A 19,724-nucleotide genomic window follows, 5' to 3' on the forward strand; every position below is an offset into this window, starting at 1 on the left:
GATATTCAAATATTGATTTGGTGTGTAAGAACTTGTCGCGGAATACTATTGCATCACCTAAATGTGAGGCTGCACCAAGGCCCTTAAGAAGAACATGAAATATTTTGCAATACATCAATAGTGGTTCTTAGAAAGACAACATCTGTGCACAAGAGCAATTCAATCCTGGGATCAATGACAACTTCATAGTAAAGAGTCAAGTAGATGAAGTAACAGGGAACTTTACAGCTGCCAGCGCTAGAACAGACGCAAATGCAAATACAAGAAGCTGAATATATTTTAAGTGAATTGACTACCTGATAGCTTCATGAGAAGCTCAGATGCCGCTTTGACTGACATGTCCTGCTGCAATACGTTTGCTGGCACTTCCTGTGCTTTGAGATTCTCCTCAGAAATGCTTGGAGCAGCAGACGTTTCAGGTTCATGGCTGAAAACATAACTGGATTTAGGCAAAGTGGAGCTTGCATTTTCCTCATCTTTCGGTTCATCTTTCACTTTGAATGTAGGAGTCAAAGGTTCTTTTTGATTTGCAGCTGTTAAGAGAAGGGGAGAAAGGGACTGAATGAAGTGCACAAATGCCTCATCAGCAAGATCACAACAGCAAACCAAACATGGCAACAATTAGGGAAGATGTGGGGCACGGAACTCTACACAGACAACCACACTGGACAGGGCTTTGGAGAGACAGTGAATATTGGTATATTTTTACAATGAAATCTTTGCAAGCATCAATATAAAATGACTGAGACAGGAACTACCATACCCCTAACAGAATTAGTACACATCCAGATAGAAATGGACCATAGAAGAGTATTAGAGACAAGGAGCATCATGGGAGAGTTGTAAATAAGAAAAAGTGGAAGTATAGTAAAGCAAATGCAAATAGAACAAGAAAGTAAGAAAAGGGATGAGAAAAAAAGAGCTAAAAAGAATTCTTAAAATGGCAGAACAATTGCCCCAGGGCAACAGGTTGTGTTATGATTTGGCACTGTATTTGCTTTATGTATAAAGAGATTCAAGAGTGCACATATATTTCCAGGATATAATGAGGGAACCCAATGACTCTAAGGTAGTATAAGGGGTTGGACTCGATGGTCTTATAGGCCCCTTCCAACCCTACTAGTCTACTATTCTATTCTATGAAATAAAATCTAAAAGGCCACAATGGTGCAGACGTGGATGGAGCTGTGTTGCCCATTACCAGTGATGTCATAGGCAAATAGGTGCTCATAACAGGTAACAACTGGCCAAACTGCAGAAACTATTGCAATAAGCACACTAGCTTAGATAACGGAATCAAATTTCCACATGGACAAAAAATATATTGCATTCCAATCCTGAGGAAAGTGTAATTTTCCCACAAGAGAAGTGCTTTCTTGGAAGAAAATGTCTGGATTCCCCAGGACAACTGAGCAACAACTGTTCATTTATTGTGCCCCACACCCCAGACTCACGACAGAAGGGCCTTAAGTTTGTCTCGTCTTCAAGTCACGGGTGCTCTTGGTCCTCTGGTAAGGCAAGTGTTTGGGGACTTGTAGATGAGCAATCATAAGAGTCAAGGGTTCAAGATGATGGTTTGCATCCAATGTTAGTTCTACTTCAAGTAGGCCCACTGAAATGAACAGGACGTAAGTTAGGCTAACTAAAGTCCCATTCATTTCAATTGTTGTACTCTAAGTAGGACCAACATTGGATATAAATCGGTAATAGACTGGGGAAGGGGGGAATCTATAATTACTTTTAAAACATTATTATTAATCCACAAAGATAGCTGTGCTGGTCCATGCGGGGAAAATCCGAAATCCACAGTTGGGCAATACCTTTATTAGGACCAACCAAAATGCTACAAGACAATGTGCCATTTTGCACATTCTCTTGTATCATTTTGGTTGGTCCTAATAAAGGGTATTGCCCGACTTTTGGATTTTTTTTTTTTTTACTAACAATAAAGTGTTTTCATCAATTTACAGTCCACATAACCACTGACAATCAGTGATGGAAAAAGTGGACTAAAGGGGGACTGGCAGAGAAAGGGGCAGGGTTACAACTTGGGGAAGGGCTGTCACAGAGAAATAGAGTGTTAGAGGGTGTCAGGGGTAAGCCACAGGCAGCTGTCGTTGGTGAGGCCAGGCCAAAGGACACACAGAAGCACACTAGATGCAGGAAGTCCTTGCAGCATACGCATGGTCCCAACCCAAACAGGAAGCTCTCTATACCCCTTCCTATCCAGGAGGGCCCAATGGTCATCCTGGGTGGGTGGGGCCAGCCATGAGCCTGAGAATGCTTCCCTGCCCTGAAGGTGTTCCAAGCTGTAGTTTTGATGGCTCACCACAATGGGTGGTGGGCCACAGAAGGGAAGATCCCAGTTCTAGCCCCAACAGCTCCTGACCTAAGGAAAACAAAGAAGCGGGCATGTTGCATGCATGTATGTGCGTGCAGAAAGGCAGCACTGTGAAATATTTTGCTGATTTTTCCTGTCTTCCATCTCTAGATTCTTCATATTCATCAAACAAATATTCCCAGCATTGCCTGCCCAAAACAAAATGGAGAGCCTTTCTACTGAGTTCTCATTCGTTTTGGAGAACAACTGTATCACCTTGTATCCAGTGATAGCCATAAAATAATTTGGGGGACTAACAGCCAGAAATCTCTTATGGGTATTTATGACTTTAGATCACCCTTCTGCAACCTGGTGACTTCCAGATGTGTTGGACTACAAACCCCATAATCCCCAGCCAACATGGTCATTGCCATATGACTGGGCATGATGAGAACAGCAGTCGAACACATCTGGAGGGCACCAGGCTAGAAAAGAAGTTTATTTGTGCATTTATAAATAAATAAATAAATAAATACGCCCTGGATGGCTAACAACCTACATAAAACACAGTACAACATATAAGTGACATTACAGTCATAACTCTAAAATCACAAATACATAATAAAACCATCAACACAATCAATCAGAAAAACAATTAAAGCACTTCTCCAAACGCAAATAACACTTTAATTGGTGCCTAAATGCCAACAGCATGGGGGGCAGCCAAATTACTACTGGAAGGGAGTTCACAGTCAGAGTGCTGCCACCAAGAAGGCCCTGCCATGTGGTGCTTTTCTCAAGGTAGCATAACCAAAGCCTCCCTGGCTGAATGTAAATCCTGGGCTGGTCAGTACTGGGGGAAACGGTCCTCCAAGTACCTGGGTCTAGAGTTGTTAGGGTTTTGTACACTAGTACTAACACCTTGAATTGGGACTAGTAGCTCACTGGCAGCCAGTGCAGAGATTTCAAAACTTATGGAACCAATTACCAAGGCTGGTGGTGGGCTCTCCCACATTGGAGGCATTCAAGATGAGGCTGGACAGCCACCTGTCAGGGATGCTCTGACTTGGATCCCTGCATTGAGCAGGGGGTTGGACTCAATGGTCTTGTAGGCCCCTTCCATCCCTACTATTCTATGATTCTATGTATGTTCCCATCTCATTGCCCCCATCAACACAAGGGCAGCAACATTCTGCACCAGCTGCAGCTTCCGGATCATCTTCAAGGGAAGCGTGACATAGAGCACTGCAATAGTCTAATGAGGAAGTTATCAGAGCACAGAGTCCTGTTACCAGGTTATCCTGGTCCAGGAGTGGCCATGGCTAGCAAACCAGTACTAGCTGGACATAATCACTCCTCACCACAGAGGCCACTTGGGTCTCCAGGGGCAGCTTTTAATTGAGTAGTTCTCCAAGACTATGTACCCGCTCCATCAGGTGGGGTGTTATACCATACAGAACAGGCCATCTACCTAATTCTTGGACCTGGGAACTGCCTACCCATGGAATTTCCATCTTATCAGGATTTAACTTCTGTTTATTGGCCCTCATCCAGCCTTTCCAGCTTTAGATAGTATATTCATATTAACAGCATTTATTCTGCTTCATAATTTAAGGAGAGGTTGCTACCTCACAAGTTCCTTCCCTATCAACAGTTCAAGCTCATTCCTGTTAGCCTTACCAGCATGCCTGTGGCTTGATGGTACCAGATTGCTGATGCCTTTTGTCTGCCACTCCTAGAATATAGTTTTGCTGTACATTCATGGGGAAAACGCACTACTTTACCCCGTGGTTGCTACACTGGTATTGGAAAACTTATGATCCTCACTGGACAATAATGCCTGAAACTGTCTTTGGAGTCCCAGTTTATCTGTGAAATGGGCCAATCGCACACACATAATTGTAGATCTTGGTCAAGCTTTGGGACAACACAGGTAAGTGCCTCACAGAATAATGGTGGGAGCTTGTCCACCAGTGGGTTCCTCATATAATGCCTGCAGGAGCAGTATAAGCAGATTGAACCAATCTAACATATAACTGTCTGACTCTGGCATCTTCCCCTTTTTCATTTCTTTAATTACCTCTTCTATTTTGCTCATTTGCAGAGAAGCCTGCAGTACATCAATCTGGGCTGAAGCAAGCAATTTTCTAGAAAAAGGCTGATGGAAAACTATCTTCAGGCTCCCTCTCTTTTTTGTGTGTGTTCAGATTATAAAAAGTGGAAATGCTTTCTTAAAACACTGCTAGTAAATTTCACAAGCCCACTAAATAAAACATAATCGCCTACTGCTTTATGGGCCGGAACTCTGTTAAGTATTGCGGTGCTGGTCAAATGTACAACCCCACACGCTACTTTAGATACACATTGCTCTGATCAATGGATTTAATTTCTTCCTTTAACATAACATCTTTCCCCTTGTATGGCACTGACATATCTTACCAAGTTTACATTTTCATCTTTGAGATATATCTCACTCCTTCAGTGACTTTATAACATGTTGCTAGGTAACAGCGCACACAAGTCAGGTTTCAGGACCCTTTGTTAAGGTACTATAAAATTGGCACATGGGCTTTTTTGCATGAAAAATGCACGTCTGGGTCCTTAGTATTCCTGTCTGCTAAACACTAAAAAGTTACCTATCAATTTCTGAATAAAAAACAAGCATGAAGAGTAAAGGTATATTCAGTTCTCAGGCCTTCCTCTACCTCCCCAGCCCCCAATGTTTATTTTTGCTTCTCTGACAGCCATCACTGGCTTGATTATCATCAGTTCAGTACAGGCAAGGTCCAATAATTTAAATTATATTTAAAGCTTATATTTAAAACAACATTTATCTAGCACAAACAGGTTACAAATAAGTTACAAATAAGTTACATCTGTGGGCTTCATTGGAAAGATGTCAAAAACGCCCCTCGCCCAATCTGTAATTATTAAAAGGGGGAAATATCAATGTGTTCCTAATTTTAAAAAACTATTAATACCTCTCAGTGTTTATGTTGGTGCGATCCTATGCAAGTTTAATTGGAAGTAAGTTCCACTATGGGACTTATTCCCTAGTAAGGGTGTTTAGAACTACAGCGTTGGAAATCTACCAGAAAGAACTTGCTTTCCCTCATTTTAAGGTTGTCAAAACTATATTCATTCAGCTTCTTTTATTACCAACTTTTCTATATAAAATTTCTTTACATAGTACATTTGCAGATGAATTTTGCAGTCACTGAAATACAAGGATTTAGGGCAATTGAAGAGAATAAATTTCGTTCCTCTACCATCTGAGGTAACGCGGGTGGCTATTGAAGAAAGGGCCTTCTCAGTGCTAGTGTCCCCACTGTGGAATGGTCTTCCCAGAGAGACTTGCTTGACACTTGCTCTGATGTTATTTTGGTGTCAACCAAAGACCTTTTATTTTCTCAGTTCTTTTAGTTCGATTTGATTTGTTTTATCTTAACTGGGTGTTATGTTTTTATACAGCTCTGACTGATTTTACTGTTTTTAGTATATTTTGGCTGATCGTAATTTGAAATTTTATAAGCTACCCCCGGAACTGTATTGAACAGCAGGGTATAAACCCTGGCCAGAACAATCTAAACAGGGTGGAGAAGTGAGAATCCACACTTTGTGCCAGCAGAATGGAAAGTGGGAGGGTGCTAGAAGGAAAATAAGTATACCATCTCCAGGGCTGGCATATCCCCCCTCACCCCATATAGGAACACAGGGAGCTGCCTTATACAGAGTCAGACCATTGGTCCATCTAGCCCAGTACTGTCAACACTGACTGGCAGCGGCTCTCCAGGGCTTCAGGCAGGGTTCTTTCCTAGCTGTACCTAGAAATGGCAGGTAATGCCTATGTGTGCGCATATATATATGACTGTAGATCTGAATATCTTAATATCTTTACAGTTATTATTTATCTGAAGAAGCAACTCATATACAAAACAGGATTATACCGGATTCCTGTAAGACTTTTTGGATGGACTTCGAGAGCCTTGGACTAATCATAATATTTATATGTATATACCTGTGATACAGATGCTTCTGTTATCTTCCAATATATGTGCATTCGTATTCACATCGTTTTCATATGTATAATTATATTGTTCCAACAAAAATCTATTTTAAATAGACCACTAACACCCACTACGTTCATTGTGTGTTCATACTGTTATAACATTATACGTTTGTTACTTGACCTATTTACAGTTGTGTGCTTGTTTGCTTATCTCCAGGGTTTCAGGCAGGGTTCTTTCCTAGCTGTACCTGGAAACAGCAGGGATTGAAACTGGGACCTTCTGCATGCAAAGCAGGTGTTCTACCACTGAGGTATGGCCCCTTCCCTGATCCAGTTCTGGGAGCATGTTGGGGAACAGGAGGGTTTGGTATTCACTGGATCTAAAGCCTCCGTGGATTTATCCCTCAGAATGCCCCCTTTTGGCTGTTACTGCCATTGGAGCCCCGATGGCAGAGCGGCAACAGCAGCACAGGTTTCCACACTGGCAAGGAGGAGGCTTGTGAAGGTGGCTTTCCATTTCTGACTGTAGGCCTCCTTCCCTGTTGGTGGAAAGGCCAATGGTCCTTCTCAAGGAACATAGGGTTGCAGCCCAAAACAAACAAATAAAAGGCAGGCAAAGACTTATTAATGCTCTGCTGATCCTTGAGCTCATTCACCAATGGCAATATTTAATGGAATGCAATTTACATTCCACTGAAAGGAAGTAGGCGACCAATTGATCTCCATTTAAAAGAGATTGTCCATCTCCAATGGGCTGAAGTGCCATTTGTTAATTACACTGGGGATTGTCATTATCTTGTAGGACAGACCAGATCTGCTAGCAAACTTTGTATATAGCCTTTCACATCATCTAGTCTGAACAGCCTCACCATCAGGCATATCTGCAGATTCAATTGCTTCAGCAACAAAACACAGGACATTACATTTGTTCTTTACAAACACTTATGTATTCTCTAGGAACTGTATTTTGAGTGAGGAAAGAAAAAAGGCTACCCGTTGAGTGGAGGGAAGGTTTTGGATGTTCGCTTTCTCTTCTTTAACACAAAATCTATTAAGTGAAGATAGTTAAAATGACAAATCTTTGTCCTAGTTGTGGCAAGAGGCAGAGTTGCAAGATACTCCGCACCTCACTAAGCAGGAACATCATGGTGTGGGACATCCCGTTGCTGACATTTTGTCAAACCGGGCACACACTTAACTGATTTGCTTGCCTGCTGTTGTAGTCCCACAAGACATTTTGGCCTCAGTGCAGCTGCACAGCTAATGCATAACAAATGCAGATGGTCTTTTAAATGCTCAGATTTGGAAGCTGGAATCACACACCTTATTGGTTTCCAGAAGGGTAGCTGTGCTAGTCTGTTTTGCAGCAAAATCAAAGAAGACTCTTGCCATGCCTTAAAGACTAACGCATTAGTTATGGCATAAGCTTTCATGGATTAAAGCTGCTTCCAGAGAGATGGCTCCTCGTGCTCTATTAAAATACATTCTGCAGCTATTCTGTCTTTTCCTCCTTAACAGGTCTTGTGTGTGTGTCTGTGTGTGTGTGTGTAAAGGAAAAAGATGGAAGAACTGGTGGGGAAACATGGAAGTTTACAAATAGAAGACAATGACATGTGCCCCCCACCGTATAAAATTCTGTAAGTAAGGCAGGGCAACTTCATGATAAAAACCTTGTCTGTAGGATGGATGCATTTTATTAAATCGGTTCCATCAGTGTTTCGCAGATTGTTAGGTGTCTTTAGTTCCATCATCCATTCATTGATGGAATCAGATTTTTTTTAACAAGAATTTCATTCTACTTGCGGTAATGTCCACTTGCGCAAATGTGATTAGTTACTATGAATTAGCACATATCCCCTCCAAAAGTGAAAAACCGGGCTGCGTAACTCAGAAAAAGCCAGTCCGCTCTGGAATCTGCAGGTCGGATTTATAGAAATCCAAACTCATTTGAATCTGTTGTGGTTTTCTCCAACATCCCTACTTGTCTGAAAGCACCCTAAGTATCTGATGAAGCGGACAAAAATGTATGCCATAATAAATTTGTTAGTATTTAAGATGCTATAAAATTCCTTGTTCTTCTTTTTTTAATATTACCAATGTAAATGTGAAGTGGAGGGAGACAGCTGAGACCCATGATACCCATAAGCTCAACACAAAATAGTGACACAAACCTGAGAGAACTTCAGATTTTAGGAAGAGGAAGAACTGCAGCCCACTTCTAAATTACCCAAGAGTAGAGATGCTTGAGGAAATTAATCTTTGCAATCTCCTATACGAAATGATCTGATCCATATTTCTTGGACTAATGTGAAGATTGCAACTTTGCTATCCATTGGACTTTGCACTTCTCTGAATGTTACGCCACAGTTCTTGGCAGTTTAAGCATATCAAACTATGCATTTAAATGAATATTTTGAGAGAAAATACCATTCAAAGAGGTATTAAGATGTGGTATTTAAATATGCATTTTAAAATAATTCTTTTTTATTTTACAGAACAAAGTGGAATTATGACTAAAAACACAAGAAAGTGATGAGGACCATCAATAGACAGTTTTGCCCATCCTTACCTGAGAGTTTCATGAGAAAATCTGAAGCCATTTTGATGGAGATGTCCTGGCTGAAAAGTGCTGACGATGTATTGGTCACAAAGTCAATGGAGTCTTTTAGCTTTGTATTGTTGCCAATTCTGTCAACAACACTGAGAGCAAAGGATGGGGCAGAGACACTGTTGTCATCTTTGGGCTCTTGTTTTACTAGCAGAGGTGGGATGGCAGCTCCTGCCTGTCCAGCTGCCTCAGGGGATATAGAGGCAGCCGCTGTCCCCACATGGTCGGTTCCCCCGTCCACCTGCTGCCCCATTCTGGAGTTGTCACTGAGCAGCGGCGACACCTTGACATCCATTTCTGGGATCTCTTCCTTCACTTTGGCTTCTGTCCTCAGAAAATGTTGATGGCAACGCATGTGGAGTTTCAGGCTGAAGTGGCGAGAGGAGGTAAATGGGCATAGCTGGCACTGAAACGTCTCTCCCCGGTCCTGGTGTTGGTGAACCTGATTAAGTGTTAATCATCATCATCATCATCATCATCAGTATTCCAAAGAAAATATTATACACCTATTGGCTCCCTAGCTGCCCTTTCTCCTTAGTCCTTATAGGGTTCTTTACATCTCGCTTGCAGATTTCAATGACCTTAACAAGGGAGGTCAGTATTATGAGCTCAAAATTGCTCTCCCTCTATGTGAGAGAATTTAATGATTAATATTTCACTATATGGATCTTTGTTCTGGGGTCATTAGTTTAAAGTCACAGAATTATTCAACAGCAGACTACAAAGCTCACTGCTTCTCTGCTTAGTTCCAAAAGCAAATATTTCCTGGAAGGTTTATATTTTTTGTGCCAATGAATCCGTCTTTATGAACCAGTCTTCATATGTTTAGTGAATTAAAGATTAAGAACTCCTTTTACTTAGGAATAAATCCCACTGTTCTCAGAGTCTCTTGGCTCTTCGTCTCCAGTTCATGTTCCTGATGGCTGCTGGCAAGAGTGTGGAGACTCACCGATTGATGGCAGCCAGCATTCTAAATGACATAGCTTGGGAATGGCTTGGCATTTTTGCCAATCCAACATCTGCTCTGGTTCTTAGGTAACAAAGAGGCATATGAAGTTTTATGTAAAGTCCAACTTTGCAAGCTGGGCACTTGCTTGTGACTTAAAACAGTCTTCTCCAACCTGGCACCCTACAGATGTGCAGGACTACATTTCCCATCATCCCCTGCCAGCATGACCCATGTGAACTGTAGTCTGCTACATCTGCAGGGTGCATGGTAAGGGATGGCTGCTTTTACTGTGAATGAGAATCTCATATAATTCTGTCCCCACTGCCCCTGGCCCCCAAAGATAGACTGCCTCATGATACCGGAGCCTTCTCAGGACAGGGCTTTCATGAATGAGAGATCTCAGTTTCTTATAGTCAGTTTAATCAGCCTATATCTTGTATTGCAGGCAGCTCAAGAATGGTGCACCTTTATCATGCCTGCTCTCTACTTGTGCTAGATTATTAATTACACTTTAGTCTTTATAAAGCATGTTACCATAGATCAGCCTTCCCCAAGCTGCTGCCCCCCAGATGTGTTGGGCTATAAATCCCATCATCCCTAGCCAATGGCTATGTCAGTTGAGGATGATGGCAGTTGTACTCAAACACATCTGGTGGGCACCATCTTGGGGAAGGCTGCCATAGATGGACAGCTGCATGTACTAACTAGACCAGGGGTGGGAAGAAGGTAGATCTGGGTTTACTAGTCTAGACGCTTTCTAGAGGGCGATAGGATTTTTTGTTTTCTGGGAACCAATGTTGGAGCCTCCAACCTCAATTCCCAGAAACAGCACTCCTCCCCGCTCCCCCTGGTAGCAGGCACAGTTCTCTCTGTGCTGGCTACATCTCCACACTCAGAAATGGAGATGGGGGGAAAGGGGGTGGTCCTGGAAGCGGAGAGGGGAGGAGACTGCAGAAACTACATGATGCAGTTTCCTATGCGCCACATGGCCTCCTTCCCTCCCCAAAGCCACAGCTAGACAGGCAAAATCACCCGTCTAGCCAAAAATGCAGGATGACGGAGCGCGGAGGCAAGGATCACTTCCGTGCTCCGGCCACCCTGCACTGGATACTTGGCAGCCTCTGCCTTCAGAGGTTGCTGCCTATCTCAATAGGATTGTGCCCTTAATTGTTTAAGAATAGCAGCAATAAAATGTCCGCCCTCCCCCCGCTAAATTAAACTGCTATAATGAAGACAATTTGGGAGTAACCAGAAGTGGGGGTTTGTGTAGAAGGATTGTGAGCTCCGTTCAGTTCTAGTACACAAAACAAATTCCTGGGCTCAGAATTCTGTAATTCCCAGTGTACACCTTTTGCATACACTGGTGGATCTCAGGATTCCAGTAAAAAGCAAAGTAGTTCCTGCAAGCTTGAAGTCTGCCCACCCCTGAACTAGACACATTCCAAACCTTTTGTGTTTATTTCGGCACAGAAGCCCACATCTCACAGAAGCCCACACCCCACAGGGGATTGCTATCTGAAAAAGAATGACAAACCTTAGCTTCATGCATACAATACTTTGCATGCAGACAAATGGGTTTACTGGATGATGGCCAAAAGTCAGCAAGTATTTGTTAAAGACAGCAAGAAGGCTACTGCTTTTACTGTCCAACCCGTCTGCTCAACAAAAAGAATTCACAACAATGGTACTACTGATAATAAGAACCATGCTGGGTTTTAAATCCCCAGTAACAGCCTTATGGACTACATTTCTCCATTGCCAGTATCCAGTGACCTTACCTTCATGTGTGACTTGAGATTGTCCTTGCGTGCACAGCGAAATGGACACAAAGGGCACTGATGACTTTTTAAGCCAGTATGAATCACCATGTGTCGCTTCCAATAGCTCTTCCTTTTTATAACCAGGCCACAGATGGGACACTGGAAAGGTTTCCCCCCTTCTTCTTCTGAGGCTTAGAATAAGGAGCAAGAAAAAAAAAACTCCATTAAGTTGTACAGGGTTTTTCCTCTTCTACATATCCAAATATAGTTTTTCAGCTTTAGTACTTCTTCTGCAAAAACACCCTGTGGATATTTTTCTTTCATGATTTTGTGCATTTCTTTAGGTACAGAACTTTTAGTCTTTCAGATCCACATTTTGCTGGAATGGGCATCTTATGAAAGTGATGCCAAAGATACAGGACAGTGTCCCAATCATACTTTGGACAACCAGCAGAGGATGCTACTGTGCTTTACCTAGCCTCATAAATATCATCCTGCAGTTAATTTTCCTGCTCTTGACCTATGTAATATAAAGAAAGTGCTCAACTTTTACTTTCTTTCACTTTAGTAGCTGAAATATGCTACGGAAAGGAAAGTGATTAAGTACACAGCAATCCACAGTTCTTGAATGAAAGTGATGAACATGACACACTCCAATCTTAATACAGAGAGATTTCCGAGTCCCTGCTGTTAGGCTTCTTTCATACTAACTCAAGAAGACCACCAAAGCCACTTCAGATACAGAAGCAGCTTTGGGGTCCTTATTTAATTTCTCTTTAGCTTCGTTCCTAAGTTTTGTCAGTACATTAATTCTAAGGGGTTAATTTAACCCAAAGGCAGCACAACACAACTGTATCAATATCTGTGTTTATTGTGAGCAATCAGATTAAGTTAATTTTTTTTAAAAAAACATTGATTTCAGTACACCTTAAGAAAGCTGAATTTGGCATCTCATGCTGACATTTTCCCTATAAATTGCTATTTCTGTCTAGGGAAGGGGAAGAAATTAGTTTGGTTTGCATTTTAATACGAACCAACCTAATTCACTTTCCCAGTAGTAATGTATGGCTGTGAGAGCTGGACTATAAGGAAGGCTGAGCACCGAAGAATTGATGCTTTCGAACTGTGGTGCTGGAGAAGACTCTTTCGAGTGCCCTGGTCTGCAAGGAGGTCAAATCAGTCAATCCTAAAGGAAATCAACCCTGAGTGCTCATTGGAAGGACAGATACTGAAGCTGAAGCTCAAATATTTTGGCCACCTAATGCGAAGAGAAAACTCTCTGGAAAAGACCCTGATGCTGGGAAAGACTGAAGGCAAAAGGAGAAGGGGACAGCAGAGGATGAGATGGCTAGATAGCATCACCGATGTACTTGAATATGAACTTGAGCACGCTCTGGGAAAGAGCGCAGGACAGGAAGGCCTGGCGTGCTATGGTCCATGGGGTCACGAAGAGTCGGACACGACTGAACGACTGAACAACAACAACAACCTAATTCACACTTTCTGAACTACTATGAGAACCACAATGCAATTATCCTTCCATTTTCACACTTCTCCGAATTTTGCAACGCAGTTTTCTGATAGAACAATGGAAACTTGCACACAAAATGGCATACATTATGAGAAATGCATATAAATTTGTGTACATTAGGAGGAATGTGTACAAAATGGGTATATTGGGGAAAATGCAAACAAATTTTTGTGCACCCTTTTAACAAAAACATTCACAAACTGATGTGGAAATGGGATTGAACAAAGTTCTGCTTGAAAAAGCTGAAATATTGTAGAAACTGAAACAGACAATTTTGTCCATCCCTATTCCTGTTTCATGGACATAGGTTGGAACCAAAAGTTCTCGTTGTTTGATAGAACGTCTGTCACAGGAGGACTCCTTGTGTTAAAAAAAAAAGAACCTTCAGATCCAAACCTATATATTCTATTCAGAATAGAATCTACTTATCCTGGAAGTTGGTCTTCTCACAACAGAACACAGCATCTCCTTCAGCTAAGTTTGTATGGTCATAAGACTTTCATAGAAGATTTCACTTCTGAATCAGGAATTCACTTTAAGCATTTCACTGTAACTGGGGCTCACCCTCATTAATCTCTGGAATCATTCTTTGTAAACTATCATGCATTATCTCTGAATGTTGTAATTTGTGTTTGCTGCCTAGCTAGAGAAGAAAGCAGCTTTTAACATGTACAGAGCAAATAAACCTCAAATCTACTTCTAGTACAAAGAATTAAAATACTAGCCCAACTAACGACAAGCCATGGTTTGTCATTACAAGAATGAGCAAGCACAAGCCTTGAACACATGCCTCCCCTTTCCCCCTCCTTCACATGCAAGGTGAGGAAATGTAAAGCTTCTTTCTAATCACAGTTTGTAACAAACTGCAGTTTCCTGTTTCATTCAAATATGGGGAACTGTGGTTTTAACCAACCAGTTAGAGCACAATCTGGCTGGGGGCATGCTGGGAGTTGTAGGACATTTTTCTGTCTAAACATGCATAGGATTTATAAGTTTATAAATCTGGGTATCAAATCATGGTTTGATTCTGGTCTGATATTCTGGTTTAACTAGCTACGGTTCGTGCAAAGCAGTTTCATTCGTACTTTATTACAAACTGTGACTGGAAGCTTTACATTTCCTCCCCTTGCATAAAGAGGAAAGCAGAATGTGCTAGCAAAAAGCTCACATCTCCCCATCCTTATAATGAGAAATCATGATTTGACATGACCTCTGAATTGGGCCATGTGATTTCTGACCAGTCTTGTGCCCGAACACCTCATAAATTGAGCCAGTTCACATGTAATTCTAAACCTTGGTTTTGCGTTATGAGGGAAAACTGCAGTGACCCTCAAGCTTATGCACTTCCCTCTTTACTCTCCTTCAGCATAGCTTCAAGATCAGAAGCTTCCACTTTTGATTAACCACAGTTTAGTGTGCTGTCCAATCCCTAAACTGTGTTCAATATTAACTATGGCTAGTGGAAACAAGCCAGCTTCATAAAATACGGTTTGAAGTTGGCTAGCTTTCACTAACCATAATTAAGATTAGCCACAGTTCAAATGATACGACAAGCCATGGTTATTAAAATGGAACTGAAAGCTTCCGCAGTCCTCCTAACAGCCCCTCTAGAAAAACAGGGGGGGAGCATTTGGATTTGAAGGCTGCCTGCCTTCATTCTCATAGCATTAAACTATGGTTTCGTGTTATGTCTGAAGAAGTCCATTAAATGCTGCCTTTATAGATGTGGCTGTCAGACAGTGTTGAAGCAAATGCTGCCAAGGCAAGGTAAAGATTTTGGAGCTTGTTGAAAATGCATCATTTTATGGGATAATCATTGGGTTGCAACTTAGCCATTGAGAGAAGGAGAGGATTCTGAGTTGACACAATCAACCATCTGACATTACACTGCAAATTTCTGCTCCTGTTATGAGAAAGTTTACAGAGTTACCGAGGAAACAGAAAATATTTTTGTGACTGCTGAAAGGATATCTGATTATTTTCAAAACTGCGTAAGGCAGTGGCATATTTCTCGCAATATTTTGGAATTACGTCCAGAGTATTATACCTCACTTCCTAATGTATTCATCAGCTGTTTTCTGTCTGTAAGAACTCAAATGTCAATACTTCCTGTGACTGGGAATGCAGTGATAAAGCCGGCATGATCTTGTAATTTCCTGCTGCATACTACCTTGTAAAGGACACAGATATGCTTCATCTGACTTTGCTTAAGAATTATTGGAGGGGTCATGTGTGCTTGGATGTTTAAAATTAATAAAATAAATTCTGCATCCAAGTGTCCTGTGCTAAAAGAGGTAAATTCAGAAACCTGAAAATATGCAAGTTAAAGAAGTAGATCTGCATATATGTCCTCATTTAATTTATTCTGCAACTCATGAAAGGGTGGGTGGGGTCCATCTGCTACAATATAAGGCCCTACCCCCAATCATTGGAAATGCTGCTCAATCCGCTCTCTAGTTTCTAAGATTTCACACATTCAAGTATATCTTCAGATTCCACCTAAACATGTTCAAGCATATCTTCATATCCTGAAGGATTAGAAACTTGATTAAAACAAACAAATAAACAAAAACAAATCAAAGCTACAATTTTCAGGATGCTAAATTCTATGTTCAACACGATATATACTACACAGTAGTGCATACAGTGAGCATACAAACATCCCTGCTTATTAGCTTAATAAATAAATCAGAGAGAGGAGAACATTCAATGATTCTAAGTGCATATGCCTGACCTTATCAAAAAAAGTCAAAGTTCCATCATTATTTTGTGTGTGACAGAATTCTTCCATCAATCATCACCAGAAACCAATGCCAGATTTGTTGCTTCCTCACTGAAGATTTCTTCATAAAACGGTAGAAAAGTAAGCCTCTCTCCTTGCCTCCTATTACATACTGTTCCAGACATGTTGGGGCCACCTTCTCTCTTCTTTTAAGTCTTTCCTCATAACCTACAACCTTTCCTGAGAACCACCCTATTCTCACCTTACCTCCACCTCCAATGCTGTCTAACTCTAGTGATGTCAGAGAATTCTGCCACGGATCTCGGTGAGGCCGAATGCCAGTGCATTTGGCCCCACAAAATCCGTGGTGGAACAAAGCCCCCCACCCCCCCACCGGCATGCGAAACGGAGCACTTACCTGCTGCTGTCCGCGCTGACTTGCGAATGGCGGCCGCATCTGCAGCCGCCATTCGCTTCTTCATTATAGCCATGATAGGCTACGTAAATAATTACGTAGCCTATCACAGCTAACGCAGGGATGCCATTTGCATTCACTCCCCCAAAAAACACAGCGGACGCAAATGGCGGCAGCTACAGCGGCCGCCATTTGTGTCCCCCCCGGCTTTTTTTTGCCATTTTAGCCTATGTAAATATTTACGCAGGCTATTACAGCAAAAAAAAAGGGGGAAAGCAAATGGCAGCTGCCGTAGCCACTGCCATTTGCGTCCGCTGTCTTTTTTTTTTTGCTGTGATAGGCTACGTAAATACTTACGTAGCCTATCACGGCAAAATACAGGGACGCAAATGGCGGCGGCTATGGCAGCTGCCATTTGCATCCCTGCAGGATGCCCAGAGGCCGGATGTCTGGCTGCGGGCAGCCCCGGCTGGTGGCTCTGTGAAATCTCTGCGAAGCGGAGCCGGTCAGAGAGAATTTCGAGGGGAGGGACGGAGCGCCTCCCCCCCACCGCGAATGTCACCCTTCGAAAAGGTAAGTGACTTTCGTACATCCCTATCTAACTCTGTCCTATCTGTTCCCACCTTTCATAGGTGAACTTCTGACCTTTCCCTTCACTCCAGCCTTGTCTGCCTACAATTAAACAGAGCGTAAGCTATTTGGTTAGGGACTATGCTGTTTCTGTCTACTGTGCAATTGCAAGCACACACTGCTGGTGCAAAATAAATATTAAATAGCAGCAGAAATAGCAGCAGCAGTAATAATAGAAGTAGAGTAGTAGTGAATGTTCTAGTTGCTTGAGTTCTAGCAGGATCAGTCCAGAATACTAACCCTTCTGATAGAATAAAGCTGTACACAAGAAAAGGTGTAACAGAGATACTATAAGCAAAACCCAGCTGCTCAGTCCACTCCTTTTTTCCCTGTATCAACTAAGTCAATCTTGTTCATCTTTACTCAGAAGTAAGCCTACTGTGTTCTACTCCCTAGTAAGTGCATTTAGGATTGCAGCCTGTGGAGTGAACATAGAATTCTGGTCATTCACAGTTTCTAGTCTTTTGCTGGGCAAACCGAATAAAAGCAGGAACTTCCATGTCAGAGGTCACTCTTGTTTATGCTTAAGATCCTATATACACTTACTTGGGGTCGGGTCCCATCGAACTCACTGCAACTTACTACTGAGTAAACATTCATTGGATCTGACTGGGTCACTACAATTTGCTTTTTAAAGAACAGCGTTAATGCTTTTAGGTATTTTATTCTAACCACCCACTTTAGAAAGTATATGTACCAGACTTGGTTTTCAGATGACACAAAGACAACTCATCACACAGAAGCTGGCACCTCTTTTTCCTCTTCATCATATCCAGCTTCTAAATATGATTAAAACACTGCTTTCCTCATAAGCAAATACCGTAAATGCCAAAGAAATTAAATGTGCTTGCCAGTGGAAGGTTCCAACCCACTACTAGCTGGAGGGCAAGTGGCCTACAAGACAAATTCCACCCTATATTTCAGTTCAACTATAAGAAAACATTGGAATATCCAAAGATATTACATCACTTACCAGAAAGAGCATGAAAGATTTATGCTCGTATATATTCAGAAGTGACCCTGTTGAATTAATCAGATCTCTGATTCTGTAAACATGGCATTAGTGAAACAAAATCAGACTTACTATCCAACTAAAATTTAGAAATAAAGTACACGCTGTTGGCAAAATGCTATTTTTCAAAATAGCGTCTGGACTGGATTCACAGAGCAGAAATCCTTTTGATAGCAGGACAAATTCCTTATTTATGACGTTCATACAAGCAACGTCTCCATCATTAAAATGGTTCATAAGTCCTATTCCCGAATGTTCTTCCACCCTCTCTTTCAGCACTATGCAAAGTGAGTTTGCTTTGGACTTCTTCCATCAATTAAGTAATGAAGCTTGCCCAAGAACATGTGAGAATTAACTAGATAGCTTTATGTGGTAGTATAGTTACTGATGTACTAGGTATATTTACACAAATTTGCCATATGCCTACTCAAAGGGTGCGAAACCTGTGGCCCTCCAAATGTTGTTGGACTACAACTGCTATCAGCCCCAGACAGCATAGCCAATGGTCAGGGATGATGGAAACTGTAGTCCAACAAAATCTGGAAAGCCAGCAGTCCCCTACAGCTGGCCTACAATTTTTACATGAAAGGTTCTATGAGCTCCTACTTTCCCCATTCCCATACTTCAGGTTTAGTCTTATTATCCTGGGCTACTACTGGTACCACAGCGAACAACCTGGCTCAACGTATGTGCTTAGCTACGAAGGCAAGGAGAAAGGCATCTATTGATAGTGGAATCCTGGGACGCAAATGGGGTATAGCTACCAAGTTATAAGCCCATCACACCTATTTACAACTATATATGTAGGGTTTCACTGATGGGCCTGGCTCTGACATGATTCAAACATCTTTAAGCTACAATGCAAGTCAGCTCTAGTACTAACTATATCATTCTCCTTTTCTACTCATTTGGTTCAATATCTATTCCATAGACCTGAAAGCAGTGGGACAGGAAGCATGAGTTACTCATGCTTCTTGTCTTGCTGCTTCTATGGGATGTGCAATGCAGTCCTCAGATGGTAAGTGGAAGTGCTAATGGTGGTGAAAGAAGCTAATTCATAGCATAATACAGAACACAGTGGCCACTCTTTCCTCACCCATACAATATATGAGAAATGCTGCCAATATATTTCTTGAGGGAAATCACATTTATCTTATTGGCAACTGGACAGGACTCATGCCTATCTGAGCAAGAGGCCTACAAAAATAACATACAAAACTTCATAAATGAAATATATTATGTTCGGAGTCCTATAAAACTATGCTTATGAAAAGAATCAAAGGTAACTGTGAGATTTGTTTTCATAGAAAATATACTCAAGCCCAGTTTCTTGTAATTTTCTTCTGCTCAAAAGATGTATAACAGTGACCTCTTTCTGCAAGCAGTACATCTTTGCAGCAGAGATAAATGCTGTAGAGCTCCATGTACTTCAAAACCAGCTCCATCCCCCCAAAAGCAAACACCCCCCCTCAAGATTTTTATCTCATTATTATCCAACTACTTATTTTGAAGATGAACAGGGAAGTAAAGGCATCCAACTAAGTTCTGTGTCCATGAGGGATACTTCCAAAGTAATGCAGAGTATCTATATTTTAAGCTAGGTTTAATTTTCATCTGGGGCTTCATAAATGGCCTGTTAAGGACAAGACAGATTACACACACACACACACACACACACACACCCTATTGTGTATTAAAGATGGCACAACTGGACATGGGATTCGGTATGACATGATACCCCTTCATGTGTTACACACACAAAAGAGCA

General features: G+C 41.7%; 1 protein-coding gene across 10 annotated transcripts in view; it reads right to left on the minus strand.

Moving 5' to 3' along the window:
* Nucleotides 1-19,724, minus strand: part of ZNF827 (zinc finger protein 827) — a 163,376-nt gene that overhangs the window by 100,097 nt on the left and 43,555 nt on the right. For all 10 annotated transcript variants that reach the window (XR_014792095.1, XR_014792094.1, XM_084856187.1 and 7 more), the window contains exons 3-5: nt 11,665-11,837; nt 8,899-9,379; nt 297-533 (exon numbers count right to left, since the gene is read on the minus strand). Coding sequence is in view for 8 of the 10 variants with exons in the window: in XM_084856187.1 (XP_084712313.1) it covers nt 297-533; nt 8,899-9,379; nt 11,665-11,837 (891 nt within the window). In the remaining 2 variants the exon portion in view is untranslated. The remainder of the gene's footprint in view (nt 1-296; nt 534-8,898; nt 9,380-11,664; nt 11,838-19,724) is intronic.

Source organism: Heloderma suspectum, chromosome 5 (genome assembly GCF_057233095.1).
Source record: "Heloderma suspectum isolate Gila_16-S chromosome 5, 16-S_ref, whole genome shotgun sequence".
NCBI lineage: Eukaryota > Metazoa > Chordata > Lepidosauria > Squamata > Helodermatidae > Heloderma > Heloderma suspectum.